Source organism: Oncorhynchus masou, chromosome 13 (genome assembly GCF_036934945.1).
Source record: "Oncorhynchus masou masou isolate Uvic2021 chromosome 13, UVic_Omas_1.1, whole genome shotgun sequence".
In the NCBI taxonomy this organism is placed as follows: domain Eukaryota; kingdom Metazoa; phylum Chordata; class Actinopteri; order Salmoniformes; family Salmonidae; genus Oncorhynchus; species Oncorhynchus masou.
This window is the reverse complement of record NC_088224.1, coordinates 45,560,906-45,575,371: the sequence shown is the minus strand read 5'-3', so window position 1 is coordinate 45,575,371 and position 14,466 is coordinate 45,560,906. Positions and strand designations below refer to the sequence as shown.

Sequence of the window (14,466 nt, the reverse complement as noted above, 5' to 3'; positions counted from 1 at the left end):
CTGGGGATATGGAGAGATTGAATATGTTCCTAAACACTTTGTAAGAACATTGGAGAAGGACCTCCCAATGAAAATGTAATTGCCTGATTAATTAGGCCTGCTAATTTATAGAGCAAATGATACATGTTTTAGGAATGGTTGGATCATACAAAAAATATCAATAAATGGAAATTATAGGGAATAATTTATCTACACGAATAAAAAAAGATGCACAAAATTCTACATTTTGGGGAGCAATAAGTGCATGGCAGTTTTGGACAAATGCAGAATATGCATGCCCCACTAGAACAACATTGTATTTACTGTCAAGTAGTTGGTCGTCAGCCTAGAACTCTACCATAATCCAGTTATGAATTGTCCCAGTATACATATAGCTTTGGTGCATCAGGCTGATCCAAGTTGATGACATCAGTTGTTGTCCGGTGTTCCCCACGTGGGGTCGAAACCGTTAGCACCTAGACTAGTGACTAGCCAGTCCTACATTACGATAATGCAGGACAAGACACATCAGCCACACTGTATAACCGGTGTCGTTACTGCCTCGTGTTTTTCCTTGTTGACAACTGTAGTATACAGCCACAGCCCTCCACACGTATCACACGTGACAGTGAGAGAGGCATGACAAGTAACAGTTACTGGCCAATCAGTATTTATGTAGTCACTGTGTGGTTATATTCTAAAGCAATGAGAGCGCTTTGTACCATCTGCCAACCAACCACGGCCGAGCACACAGTTCAGCACGTGCAGCGCATGGTAGCGATTCACATGTTACCCCTCGCTGTACTGAGGACTTTGAAAGGTAAACGGAATCTAAAACGAGGGAAAGGAGGAAACAGTACTGAGACGTTGCGAGCAGAGGACTCTACAACTATAGCGCGCCATCAACATCAGTGTTGGTCATTGGTGTTTGAATAAGATCTTCTTACAATTGCAATTGGAGATGAGACGTTGCGAATAGAGGACTCTACAACTATAGCGCGCCATCAACATCCGTGTTGATCATTGGTTTTTGAATAAGATCTTCTTGCAATTGAGAAGGAATACCGGTTGTTCAACTAGTTATCAATTTTACTGTTTTATTGAATTGTCTTCGCATCGACTTCATCCTAAAAGGTAATATATATATCATAGGCTATAGACAACTGTAACGTATGTTTTTCTATACATATCTGCTTCCCCAGATCTATTTTAACTAGCTTTGAACTTTCAACCTGCACTCTTGGCTACAATAATTAAGCCAAAAGTCTAATCATTATTGGTTGTTCCTTATTAAGTATGCGCTGGTTCAGTGTCAGCTTTCCCTGCTCTAGTCTGAAACTTCCATCATGGCTAACGCCTCAAACCTGGAATCAGTTAATGTCTTTACAGTTGTTTCTGTGTATGTTATATATATATGTATATAAGCGCTTCATACAGTATAGACTAAAATTGAAAGTAAAAGCATAGCGAGTTTATGAGAAGCATTCAATGAACATACATAACTTTGTAATGCGTGAAACAATGTAGTGTATAAGGCAGCCGCTGTCATTTTGTTTTAGGATAATCAGTTAGTTTGATGTTACAGTGGTCAGATAAGATGTTTGAAATGTAACTAAGAGCTGATAAAATCCTAGAGCCATACAGTAAAACCCCACATGACCTTCTACGTCACACCCCCACACAGCACATGTTCACATGTATAGCAAAGCAACAGCTGGTGGAGTTTATCCCAAGATCAGTGACTAACAGCATTCCTTCTTGAATATTTATTAGAGGACACACCTACTAGTTTTCTGGAGCATGGTGTGAAAACCATACATTTGCATTGTTATTGTTTTGTATTCATAGTTGTAATTTAAATTGTGATAGATATGACTGTCACTTTGTTAAAGTTTTTTTTCTTTCTACATACAGCACTTGTTATAATGCCTAGGTCAGCATTAACTCTACATCAGTTACTCTGAGGTATTTCTGATATTCCTTGTGACTGATCTCTCTCACTTTCTCTAGGGATGCATTTGTTGAGCATGTCCACCAAATGGCCGACCTATGATTCCCGCTCCTCCACACCCAGCTTCCTCCTCAGCGAGAGCGACGTGACTGAGGATGAGGCAGACATTGATGTCTTCACCTCCGAAAGTGAGGGAGATAGCTCAGGGGGTGGCAAGACCTGCTCAGTACCTAGGTTACACTGGTCCATGGCTGGGAGTGGACAAGCAAAATGCTTTCCTCACACCACCGCCTACCCATCCACGATGGCTTCCCCTGGCAGTGCTGCGTTAAGCACAAAGGGAAGCACAGAGGAGACCATGCAAGGAGACCTGGCCTTCGCTCAGAAAGTGAGTTTTGTTGTTTAAAGACTGCTTTGACTGATTTGAAAATACTGAGTTATTGATTTTTGCATCCAGAGACATTATCAGAGAGTGGATATGTATGTTTTCTGTTTCCTTTCTCTCCTAGTGTTCAGAGCTGCAAAGGTTTATCAGACCCCTGTTGGAGCTTCTGAATGGACTCAAGACAGGGAGATTTGAGAGAGGTCTTAGCAGTTTCCAGTCGAGCGTTGCCATCGATAGACTCCAGAGGATCCTGGGTATTCTTCAGAAACCTGAAATGGGGTAAGCAAACCAAACCATCTTGTGTACGTCTAGCAAAGAGTAATTTATGGCGTAGTTAAAATGTTATTAATGACAGTACTCTTTCCACAGAGAGAAATTCCTCCACACCCTTCTTCAGGTAGAGATGATGCTGAAGATGTGGTTCCCCCATGTGACCCCTGTCGCTGCCACCCAGAACCCCACACCTAGTCTTCCGCCACGATGGCACCAAAATCAGCTGTGCATGCCAGTCAAGGTGGGTCTCTTACTGCTCTAGTTATCGCTGTTTAATATTTTATTGTTATAATGATTCTCACACCATCTATAATATGTAAGACTTGTATTTCATTTGTTTTTCTTCACTTTTGCTCCATCAGAAGCGCAAGCTTAGCTGGTTGGACTCTGACTTCCCAAATGCCGCCCCACCCAGCTGCAAGCGCCTGCAGCGCGAGGACAACTACCAGGAAATGACCTCACAAGACTCTTGCCCATTGAGCACAGACACCTATTACCCATCATGTCTGACTGTCAGCAAGAGAAGAAAGGGAAATAAGAGGCTTGACATTTCACCTTGCTCAGCATGTAGTAGCCAAGCCACACAAGACAGCCGTGTCTCCTCCACCCTCCTGGTCTTTCACTCACATCAGCTCTCCCTCCATGGACATCAGCCACAGAGGTACCACAGCAGGCCTGGAACAGTGAAGACAGAGACAGATACTGCATCAGTGGAAACCCAAAAGAGGGGTCAGTCTATCCCCATATTACTGAGGTCTATGAAACAAGAGCCGGAGTAGTGGATATAAAACTGAACTCGGAAGTCATTGCACCGTTTGACCATCTTTTGTCAGCGTTGGAGAGTTATATAAAAAAAAATGAAATGTACCTGGGAATATTTTTTTATGTTTCATGTGATAAAGCAGTGGTTTAATTTTTCATTTTTTTATTTATTTTTTTATACTGGTTTGAAACAAGATCATTTTGTATTTCTGAATTATCAACAAAAATACAATCACATGAAATACACTATGCAGAAATATAAAAGAAAGTAACATAGGTTAAAAGAGCTAACATAAACTCAGTTAGTTATGATAAAGTTATCAATAGTAGTGAAGCATAAAACATTGACAATACAATTACAAGACCTGTTAATCCTTTAGCGGATCCAGCACAGGGAACAGTGAAATGGGCAGCTGATACAAGTGGCACTATGCTTTCTAACTTCAATGATTTATTTGATAGAATACATTTATCATGCTTTATTTTTTTGTCAGTTTTCTATGGTGTGCCAAAACTATTTTGCACATGAGTATTTTACATTTGATAACAAAGGAAATTGTACCTTATAAATGTTACTATTGTGACGACGCAAAACATAAATAATTTTGAATCTTCTAGGAGTGTTTCTATTGTATTGGGAGAAAATACATAAAAACCTTTCATTAGGTCATTGGGTATTTGAACCACAATGTTTTTGCTTAGCAATTATCATTCATGTTGAATGACTCTATCCCTGGCCACTTTCAGAGAGTCTCTTGAGCTGTAACTACCTAGATGGGGTTAGGGGGAAACCAAGAATAGCTGGATACTGATTTGATCTACAGACTTATGAGATTTATGTTTTAAACGACAATAGTTAAGCCTAATACAAGACAACTGAAACATCATGATCAAAATCAAATCAACATTTTATGAATGTGTGTGGGTTTTGGATGGGTGTCAATGTTGTGTATGTGTGAGTTAGTGTTTGTATGTATAGTCTAGTGAGTGTGCGTAGGGTCAGTGCAGATAGACCTCACGAGTGTCATTAATTGACTATTTAGCAGTCTTAAGGCTTGGGGGTGATTTACCATACTGGTAGTATATGTTATTGTTCTTTATCATGCCAAGGAAAAGCCCAGGTAGAGGACAACCGAGAGATCACTGCAGCAGTAAATATAGGTAACTGTGTTGAGGCAATGCACAACCCTTCCTAAAAACTGTTCAAACAGCCCTTTGGGGAGTTGTTTATTTTTATATTTCCTGTGAGGAAATATTGTAATTTCATGTCATGTTTTTGGTGTATGTAGGGCCTATGTTTTGCACATTTTCTCTGTTTATCAAAAGAGGACAAATGTTTGAGGTAAGAAGGATATTTTGCTGTTTAATGTTGTCTTCCTTTATTCAATCCATTTCCTTTGCCTCCTCTTCCCAACTTTTACTCAACACCCTCCATCACATTTTTGGGTTGGGCATAATATAATAGTGTTTTGGTCATACACCATGTACTTGTGCTTAATATTTTATATATAATTGTTTCAGACCTAAATTGTTTTTGATAAATTGTACCCTTTTTGCTAAAATAAAGTAATGTTTTTGTTAATCAGATCTTGAAATCTGCCACATAAATTCAAATGATTGACTTGACTGTGGCCCTGCGACATGCAAATTCATGTAGGCCTCCAGGCTACAGCAAGAAAGAAGGGGTTATCGACAACGATGACAAAAATCCAACAAAATGGCTTACCAAGAAAAACATTCAAAAGGACTACCGGTAATTCGAGGCAGAAATGAGTTGGCGCACTCAACAAAAAAGGCAGAGATTAATTTCTTATTTGCTCAAGATTTATTCCATTGTTAGGATGAGTACAGGTGACTGATGTCAAGCTGGCAGTCACCTGTACTTGTATTACTTTTTTCAGATGAAGACATCAGCCACCTCTACTCTCATCCTAACAATGGATTAAAGGGGTAATATGCAGATGCTACAATTAATTTAGAATTTACAAGTTAATGATGTATTCGATTCTTGAACAATATAACTTTTCAATGCCTCATGGACTTAGTTCCATTGTCACACTCCCATTGGAACCTATAAAATATAAGCTTGTTTTACTCCAATGTTAGTAAACATTATACATGTATACAAACACTGTATACGGTATATTGTTTCAACTGTGGATATGCCCATTAAAGCCTGAGCAAATATATATTATAACCCACTTGGTTGGAGCCCTGAATGCTGATTGGCTGAAAGCTGTGGTATACCACGAATATGACAAAACATTTATTTTTACAGTTCTAATTATGTTGGTAACCAGTTGATAATAGTAATAAGTCACCTTGGGAGTTTGTGGTATATGGCCAATATACAATGGCTAAGGGCTGTATCCAGGCACATTGCGAACAGTCCTTATCCTTGGTATGGTATATTGGCCATATACCACACCCTCTGGCCTTATTGCTTAAGTATCCAGCTGCAGTCCTATAGCATGGCCTGTCACCAAAAGTGGCCTTTCACAAAAAACGTATACTATACCATCTCATTTCCTTTCCTCCTTTCCTAGTTCCCTTTCCTCCTTTCCCTTCCTAGCTGAATTTCCTCCTTTCCTTTCCTATCTCCTTTCTGATGTTCAATTCCTCCTTTCTTAACTCCCTTTCCTTGCTGCCTTTCCTTTCCTCTTTTCCTAGCTTCCTTTCCTAGTCAATTTTATTCTTTCCTAACTCAATTTTTTTCATTTCCTAGACCTATTTTCCTATGTAAATGTTGTTGTTCCTTTCCTAGCTCCCTCACCTCCTTTCCTAGATTAATTTCCTCTTCTCCTAGCCCCTTTTCCATCTTTCCTTTCCATCTAGCTCATTTCCCTCCTTTCCTAGCTCCCTTTCCTTTCCTAACGTTTTGTTTTGATTTTAAACACAATACAACCACACGTGGATACAGTACAATGCCTTTAAAATCATCGAGGATGACACAAACACTTTCATTTCCATTGTGGTCCTCTTGAAAATAAATGAAAACAAAATATACACAAGATTATAACATAAAAACAAAATACTCGGAAAAGAGCTAGGAAAAGAGGAAAGGAAGCCAGGAATGGAACAAGTCAAAGGCAGTTAGGAAAGGATAGGTGGGAAGGGAGCTAGGAAAGCAAAGGAGGGGAGGAAAGGAAGAAAAGGGATCAAGCAAAGCATGCTAGAATTTTTTTTAAAGGAGGAAAGGAAGATAGGAAAGAAGGAAATGGAGCTAGGATAGGAGGAAAGGAAAGGGAGTGAGGAAAGTGATCTTGGAATGTAAAGGAGGGGAAGAAAGAAAGATGCATGATTTTAGTGACAGGCCATGCTGAGCTGCAGCTATTTAGCCACATAGTGGCGCTACATTCACATTAAATTGTCTGTTTTGAATGAGTTTTCTAGTAACGACCAACCAACTCTATAATAATTACATTCCTTTGTTGCAGAAGTTGTTGAAATAAAACCAATGACATAATATACATAATCGTTAGCAAATACAGTAATAACTGAATGTACTGTTAAAACAATGGCAATTTACTAATGTGTACAGCCAGCGCGGCACCATAACGCACAAGTGCACTCTTGACTAGGTTGATCACAACGCGCGACAGGCAAGAACCAGCTAGCTTGTCAGTGCAAGGCCTGGAAAATGGCTGCAGGATCTGGCGCGTCAAGCGGTCACGGTCCGCCTGCGGCCCTTGAGTCAACTTTGGACCGACGGTTTCAAGGAGTGTCGAACACAATGGAATCAATTCAAGGACTATCAAATTGGTGTATCGAGAACAAGAAATACCACAGTCTTATCGTGCGTTACTGGATGAAATGGTTGAGGAAATGTGAGTTGCTAATCTTAGCTAGCTAACGTTAGCTGGTTTGCCTGGCTAGCTTAGCCTACTTTAGCTAGATAACTGTTAGCTATTTGTTAGTTAACCCTGGTGTGCGCAAAGTAGTACCCTGGAGCTTCTTAAAATCAAATCAAATTTAATTTGTCACATACACATGGTTAGCAGATGTTAATGCGAGTGTAGCGAAATGCTTGTGCATCTAGTTCCGAAAATGCAGTAATAACCAACAAGTAATCTAACTAACAATTCCAAAACTACTGTCTTATACACACAAGTGTAAGGGGATAAAGAATATGTACATAAAGATATATGAATGCGTGATGGTACAGAGCAGTATTAGGCAAGATACAGTAGATGGTATCGAGTACAGTATATACATACATAGCAAGCTAGGTAAATGCTGCCTTGCTAGCTAGGACTTGGAGTCCCAGCAAGACAATGCTGTCACTACAAGCTGTTGACATCTAACTAGCAAATGTTTGTTACAACGTATCTGGTCAGTTGTTGACAAACAATGGCTTTAGTGAACGAGTATTCTCCGCATAGATGTAACGTTAGTGCAAAGCTGTTCGCTATAAATCCTACCCTGGAATAGGTTCTCCTGTTCAGACTATCACATTCCTTGAAGCCATTGCCATCTCTGGTTTTTGTCTGGATGGATGGATGGCTACCTTTCTCTGTTCTTAGTGGTCTTGATGGGATGAAATTAGAATCACAATAATCAGTTTGATTTAGAAGATGTGTCCAAAACAGTAAAATAATCAAGATACATGTTAACCATTTCTCGAGCTAGTTAACTAGTTAGCCTAGCTACATGTTTATAAAAGTTACTAAGTGGTAACGTAACAAGTCGAACACTAGTTAACGATATTGATGTTATTGCTACTGTAACTTACTGTTTACTACATAGTAGTTATTACGCACTAAACATAGGAATGTGTGAGGAGCAGACATGAGTAGGCTAACCTCTCATTTTGGGAGCTTCAGTTGTTGTAGGCCTATAGGGAGTGTATAATGCTTGTGTATAGTACTAGCAATTATTATTGCCAATAATTGAAGATGCCTGGATGTATTGTGTTCTCCCAGAAACTGAAACACGCTGTGCTGCTGCTATAAAGCCCAACAGTGAAGGTATCATAAAACCTAGCGGTCAAACAGGGAAATGTTTCCAATCGTTTTTTCCACCATTCATTTTTCCCATAGGGGATTTTAGAAACACTTAAAATAAGGACTGTGTTTCGTGTAGGCTTACCCTGGCGTAACGTTTTGATAAGCATGTAAATCTCTTGGACAAGGTGACATTTGTCAATATATTCTTCTCTATTTACTCTCTGATTTGAATAGCTAACTAACATCAAAGTAGACATAATGCAAAACTACAAATCCCTGCAAGCTCATCTCTAGCTAAATAAATTTACCCAACTTATTCATTAGTAACTACATTTAGCTAGCATTAGATAGTTAATCGAGAGATTCTTAGCTTTGCCTCGATTCTGCAGTCTTGTCCATATCATGGCATTTGGAGTTCTTTACGATAGCCACCTTAGCAGCTAATTAGCGTTGCATTTTAGTGGGGTAAATGCAGGCAAATATATTGATAAAAGTCACCTTGTCCTAGAGAGATTTACACGGTTATCAAAACATCACGCTAGTGTAAGCCTACATGAAACATAGCCTTTATTTGAAGTGATTCTAAAATCCCCTATGGGAAAAATTAATGGTGAAAAAATTATTGGATTTTTTTTTCTGTTTAACCCGCTAGGTTTTATTGGGTATTATGACTCATAATGTGGTATTATATATGTTTTCCTCTGCATTTTTGTTAATGAGCTTTGGTAGTCCATATTGATCATTTCACTATGTGCCGTGTTTTAGAAACCATGTGTGATTATTGTTGTAGTACTGCTAAAGTATGCCGAACTGTAAATTACTGTTTGATGCTGCTCATGTTTTAGTCCTTAAAGTGGCCAACAGCAGTTGAAACAATAACAAAGCGATCTCCAAGCCTATGTTTCTGTAAAAAGCTGAGAGACGGGGCTGGAGAAATGTAACCACTATCAAATGCATAGACAAAGCTAAGGATGCAAATACTCACCATCCATGATATCAAAATTGTAGTTTCAACTACAGTACCAGTCAAAGGTTTGTACACACATACTCATTCAAGGGTTTTTCTTTATTTTCTACATTGTAGAATAATAGGGAAGACATCAAAACTATGCAATAACACATATGGCATCATGTAGTAACCAAAAAAGTGTTTAATAAATCAAAATATATATTATATTTGAGATTCTTCAAAGTAGCCACCCTTTGCCTTTATGACAGCTTTAAACACTCTTGGCATACTCGAAACCAGTTTCATGAATAATGCTTTTCCAACAGTCTTGAAGGAGTTCCCACATATGCTGAGCACTTGTTGGCTGCTTTTCCTTCACTCTGCGGTCCAACTCATCCCAAACCATCTCAATTGGGTTGAGGTCTGGTGATTGTGGAGGCCAGGTCATCTGATGCAGCACTCCATCACTCTTCTTCTTGGTCAAATAGCCCTTACATGCTGACCACACCGCTCGCATCGCGTGTGGGAGCTTTGCAACATAAATGTACACATACATGTTATTCAATCATTGCAACCAAACTGCTCGTGCGCCTCAGCGAGCATCTGCGTGGCCATGAGCTAAAATAGAAATTGATTCTATTTGTGACGCTCAACACGCTGCAAGTCTGCCTCTTCCATCTCCTCATTGGTTTTTCGAAGCATATACCCACGTGGGAGATTGAAAAATGAACTGACGTCCACACTCCAGTCGGTTGTGGTAATAAAGTTGGTAACACCGGTTGCGAACCGCCATATAAAGTCCAAAGAAGTAAAAAAGAAGCCTGAGGAAGGAGGAGAGATGACATAACGGTAAACCAAATTCCTTTCATCTGTGGATTAATTGTCAGAGTAGAGATTGTCAGAGTAAAGGACCTTGTGTATTTCAACAACAACCCAATGTTTATATCCCAGGATAAATTAGCTAGCATCAGCAAGGTAGATAGCTAAATTGCCATAAATGTTTAATGCTTTTTGACCTGTCCCCAAATGAATATAATTGGTTCAGAGTTTGTTTTGATATTTCAAGCTGCGTGTCCTGATCATGTCTGGTGTGTGAGTACAAAATCAACATGCGTGTGATGGCGCACGCGTGCGTTAGGTTTGGTCAGCATGTTACACAGCCTGGAGGTGTGTTGGGTCATTGTCCTGTTGAAAAACAAATTAAAGTCCCCCTAAGCGCAAACCAGATGGGATGGCTTTCATTGCAGAATGCTGTGGAATCCATGCTCGTTAAGTGTGCCTTGATTCTAAATAAATTACTACATATTCATCCACCAGCAAAGCACCCCAACACCATCACACCTCCTCCTTCACGGCTTCACGGTGGGAACCACACATGCGGAGATCATCCGTTTTCCTGCAAAGCATCTCACAAAGGCACGGCGATTGGAACCAAAAATATTACATTTGGACTCATCACACCAAAGGACAGATTTCCACCTGTCTAATGTCCATTGCTTGTGTTTCTTGGCCCAAGCAAGTCTCTTCTTCTTATTGGTGTCCTTTAGTAGTGGTTTCTTTGCAGCAATTCAACCATGAAGGCCTGATCAGTCATGCAATCTCCGAACAGTCTCTGAACAGTTGATGTGTCTGTTACTTGAACTCAGTGAAGCATTTATTTGGGCTGCAAGTTTTGAGGTTGGTAACTCTAATGAACGTATCCTCTGCAGCAGCGGTAACTCTGGGTCTTCCTTTCCTGTGGCGGTCCTCATGAGAGCCAGTTTCATCACAGCGCTTGATGGTTTTTGTGACTGCAAGTTATTGACATTTTCAAGATTGACTGATCTCCATGTCTTTAGTAGTGGTTTCCTTGCAGCAATTTGACCATAAACACTTTAAAAGTTATAGAAATTTTCCAGATTGACTGACCTTCATATCTTAAAGTAATGATGGACTGTCATTTCTCTTTGCTTATTTGAGCTGTTCTTGCAATAATATGTACTTGGTCTTTTACCAAACAGGGCTATCTTCTGTATACCCCCCTACCTTGTCACAACACAACTGATTGGCTCAAATGCATTAAGAAGGAAATAAATTCCACAAATTATCTTTTTACAATGCACACCTGTTAATTGAAATGCATTCCAGGTGACTACCTCATGAAGCTGTTTGAGAGAATGCCAAGAGTGTGCAAAGCTGTCATCAAGGTAAAGGATGGCTACTTAGAATCTCAAATATAAAATATATTCAGATTTGTTCAACACTTTTTTTTGATTAATACATGATTCCGTATGTGTTATTTCATAGTTGTGCTGTCTTCACTATTATTCAACAATGTAGAAAATAGTAAAAATTAAGAAAAACCCTTGAATGAGTAGGCTTGTCCAAACCTTTGACTGGTACTGTATGTTTTGAAGATGTATAGTGTTTGTTTACATATATAAACATTGGAGCTTATAGGTTTTATTCTTCCAGAGTCAATGGATAGGCCTACATATCATGAATTTATAAGTCCCAACATGGATGTAACAACTGCAGATTGCCCTTTTTAAGGTCATTTTCTGTGAGTGGGAAATTCAGTGATTGTGGTGAAAGAGAGCGGGGAGTGAGAGTGAAAGGCTGGGGGGGGGACAATGACATGCCTGATAATATTGAAATATGTTGTTGGTTGTGAAGGATCCAATGGATGGGTTGGGTCATTATGCTTCATATTTGTCCACATTACTGCACCTCTGTCAATGCTTATATGACTTCTATTCATGCACAGAACTGCACTACACATGCACTATGTTTAAGTATCACTGAAATTCAATGATTGAATTTTCAGTCAGTTGGCAGGCCCTGTGTTTGCAGTGTCAGATGTGACTTTCATTGCTGTGTAATAGCCTAATTAGGCTTATTCTGTGTATGTTGTTGTAAAACAAATGCTGATGGAACCTCAATCGACAGTGATGGGCTTTTATTACGCTGAGTGATCATCCATAGGCTACACTGAAGGGCCAAGCAACAGCTGAGATGTACTAAAGGTGTATTGCCATGCAGCTTGGTGAACGGGTCCATTTACATGATGCCTTTACAGAGCTAGTTTTGGAACAAGTGGTTGCTTTGAAGGCAGAGCTGTCTTAGGTTTTTCAGAAAACCATGACTGTTTGCTGGTGCTCTAGTGTGAGCCCCTGCCTTTCAGCACCAGAAGCTGATGTAGGATATGCTTAAAAATGGTATGATGTAGGCCTTATGTAGAGGTCAAACAATTATGATTTTTCAACGTCGATACCGATTATTGGAGGACCAAAAAAACGCAGATTTTATATATATATATATATATATATATATATATATTTGTAATAATGACAATTACTGAAAGAACACTTATTTTAATTTAATACATCAATAAAATCAATTTAGTAACAAATAATAAAACATGTTCAATTTGGTTTAAATTATATCAAAAACAAAGTGTTGGAGAAGAAAGTATAATTGCAATATGTGCCATGTAAAAAAGCTAACGTTTATGTTCCTTGCTCAGAACATATGAAAGCTGGTGGTTCCTTTAAACATGAGTCTCCAATATTCCCAGGTGAGAAGTTTTAGGTTGTAGTTATAGGAATTATAGGACTATATCTCTCTACCATTTGTATTTCATATACATTTGGCTATTGGATGTTCTTATAGGCACTATAGTATTGCCAGTGTAACAGTATAGCTTCCGTCCCTCTCCTCGCCCCTACCTGGGCTCGAACCAGGGACACATCGACAACAGCTACCCTCGATGCATCGTTACCCATCGCTCCACAAAAGCCGCGGCAAGGGGAACAACTACTTCAAGGTCTCAGAGCGAGTGGCGTCACCGATTGAAACACTATTAGCGCGCACCCCGCTAACTAGCTAGCCATTTCACATTGGTTACACCAGCCTAATCTCGGGAGTTGATAGGCTTGAAAGTCATAAACAGCTCAATGCTTGAAGCACAGCGAAGAGCTGCTGGCAAATGCACGAAAGTGCTGTTTGAATGAATGCTTACGAGCCTGCTGCTGCTTACCACCGCTCAGTCCGACTTCTCTATCAAATATCAAATCATAGATTTAATTATAACATAATTACACAAAGAAATTCGAGCCCTAGGTCATGAAGGGCAAATTTGTTTTTCATGGCCCATTTCCCCGGGTGGGTGAAGATTTCACTTAAGGACTGATGATCTAAAATGTACAAATTTCACCCACCTGGGGCACTGAGCCATGCAAAACGAACTTGCCCAATGTAGGCCTGAAACCTTCTTAGAGTTAGTGTCTGCCTTTTATGGTGTGACATCAGAATAACCGTCTTTATAATGTAGGCTAATGGTGGTTAACTGCCTACCTCTTTAGCCTATATGACTTTCGAACAACTGTGTTGGTGATGTTATAGTGCAGGGGTGTCAAACTCATTCCATGCAGGGCCTAGTGTTGGCAGGTTTTTGTTTTTTCCTTTCAATTAAGCCCTAGGCAACCAGCTGTGGGGAGTTCTTTATTAATTAGTGACCTTAATTCATCAATCAAGTACAAGGGATGAGTGAAAACCCGCAGACATTATCTAGTTAAGCAAAGGTGTCATTTAGCTTGCTTCATCAGAGATTAGGCTTTTGGAAAGGGCTTGACATCGGCAAGTTTTCACCCTGGTAAAGTTGTCAGTATGACTACTGTCGTCACTAAACACTGAGTGTACAAAACATTAAGAATACCTGTTCTTTCCCTGACAGATTGACCAGGTCAATTGAGTTGAAAGCTATGATCCCTTATTGATGACACTTGTTAAATCCACTTCAATCAGTGGAGACAAAGGGGAGGAGACAACTTTTACAAAGGATTTTTAAGCCTTGAGACAATTGAGACATGGATTGTGTATGTGTGCCATTCAATGGGTAAATCAATACTAGGAGGGTGTTTAATGTTTTGTACACTGTTTATCCCCTGAAAGTTAGCTAGTTAACTAGCTAGCCATATTGACGTGATCAGTTATTAGCTAGTTAGCCAATTTGACGTGGTCCATGAATCATGTCTGTCAGCAGCAATCGTGATTAAACACTGTTGAAAAGGGGATACTGTTAGCTTACTTTGCTAGGTAGGCAGGCCTATGTTGGTTGGAGAAAAAAGCATGTTAGGTCTACTTACCACTATGTTTAGCCAACTGTACAAAGTTTCTACCGGTAGCTTACAAATGCACTGTTAGCTGATAATGTTTCATATCGGCAAATGCTTCTGCTGCT

General features: G+C 39.5%; 2 protein-coding genes across 3 annotated transcripts in view; both read left to right on the top strand.

The window, feature by feature from the left end:
- The first annotated feature begins 719 nt into the window (after positions 1 to 719).
- Positions 720 to 4,937, top strand: LOC135552416 (uncharacterized). The gene is made up of 5 exons (XM_064984013.1): positions 720 to 1,113; positions 1,990 to 2,318; positions 2,440 to 2,594; positions 2,685 to 2,829; positions 2,951 to 4,937. The coding sequence occupies exons 2-5, from the start codon at positions 1,992 to 1,994 to the stop codon at positions 3,365 to 3,367; spliced, it is 1,044 nt and encodes a 347-aa protein (XP_064840085.1). The 5' UTR covers positions 720 to 1,113; positions 1,990 to 1,991; the 3' UTR covers positions 3,368 to 4,937.
- Positions 4,938 to 6,841: 1,904 nt separating this feature from the next.
- The window catches only part of LOC135552415 (regulation of nuclear pre-mRNA domain-containing protein 2-like), a 98,436-nt gene continuing 90,811 nt past the window's right edge, over positions 6,842 to 14,466 (top strand). For both annotated transcript variants that reach the window (XR_010457430.1, XM_064984012.1), the window contains exon 1: positions 6,842 to 7,177. Coding sequence is in view for 1 of the 2 variants with exons in the window: in XM_064984012.1 (XP_064840084.1) it covers positions 6,991 to 7,177 (187 nt within the window). In the remaining variant the exon portion in view is untranslated. The remainder of the gene's footprint in view (positions 7,178 to 14,466) is intronic.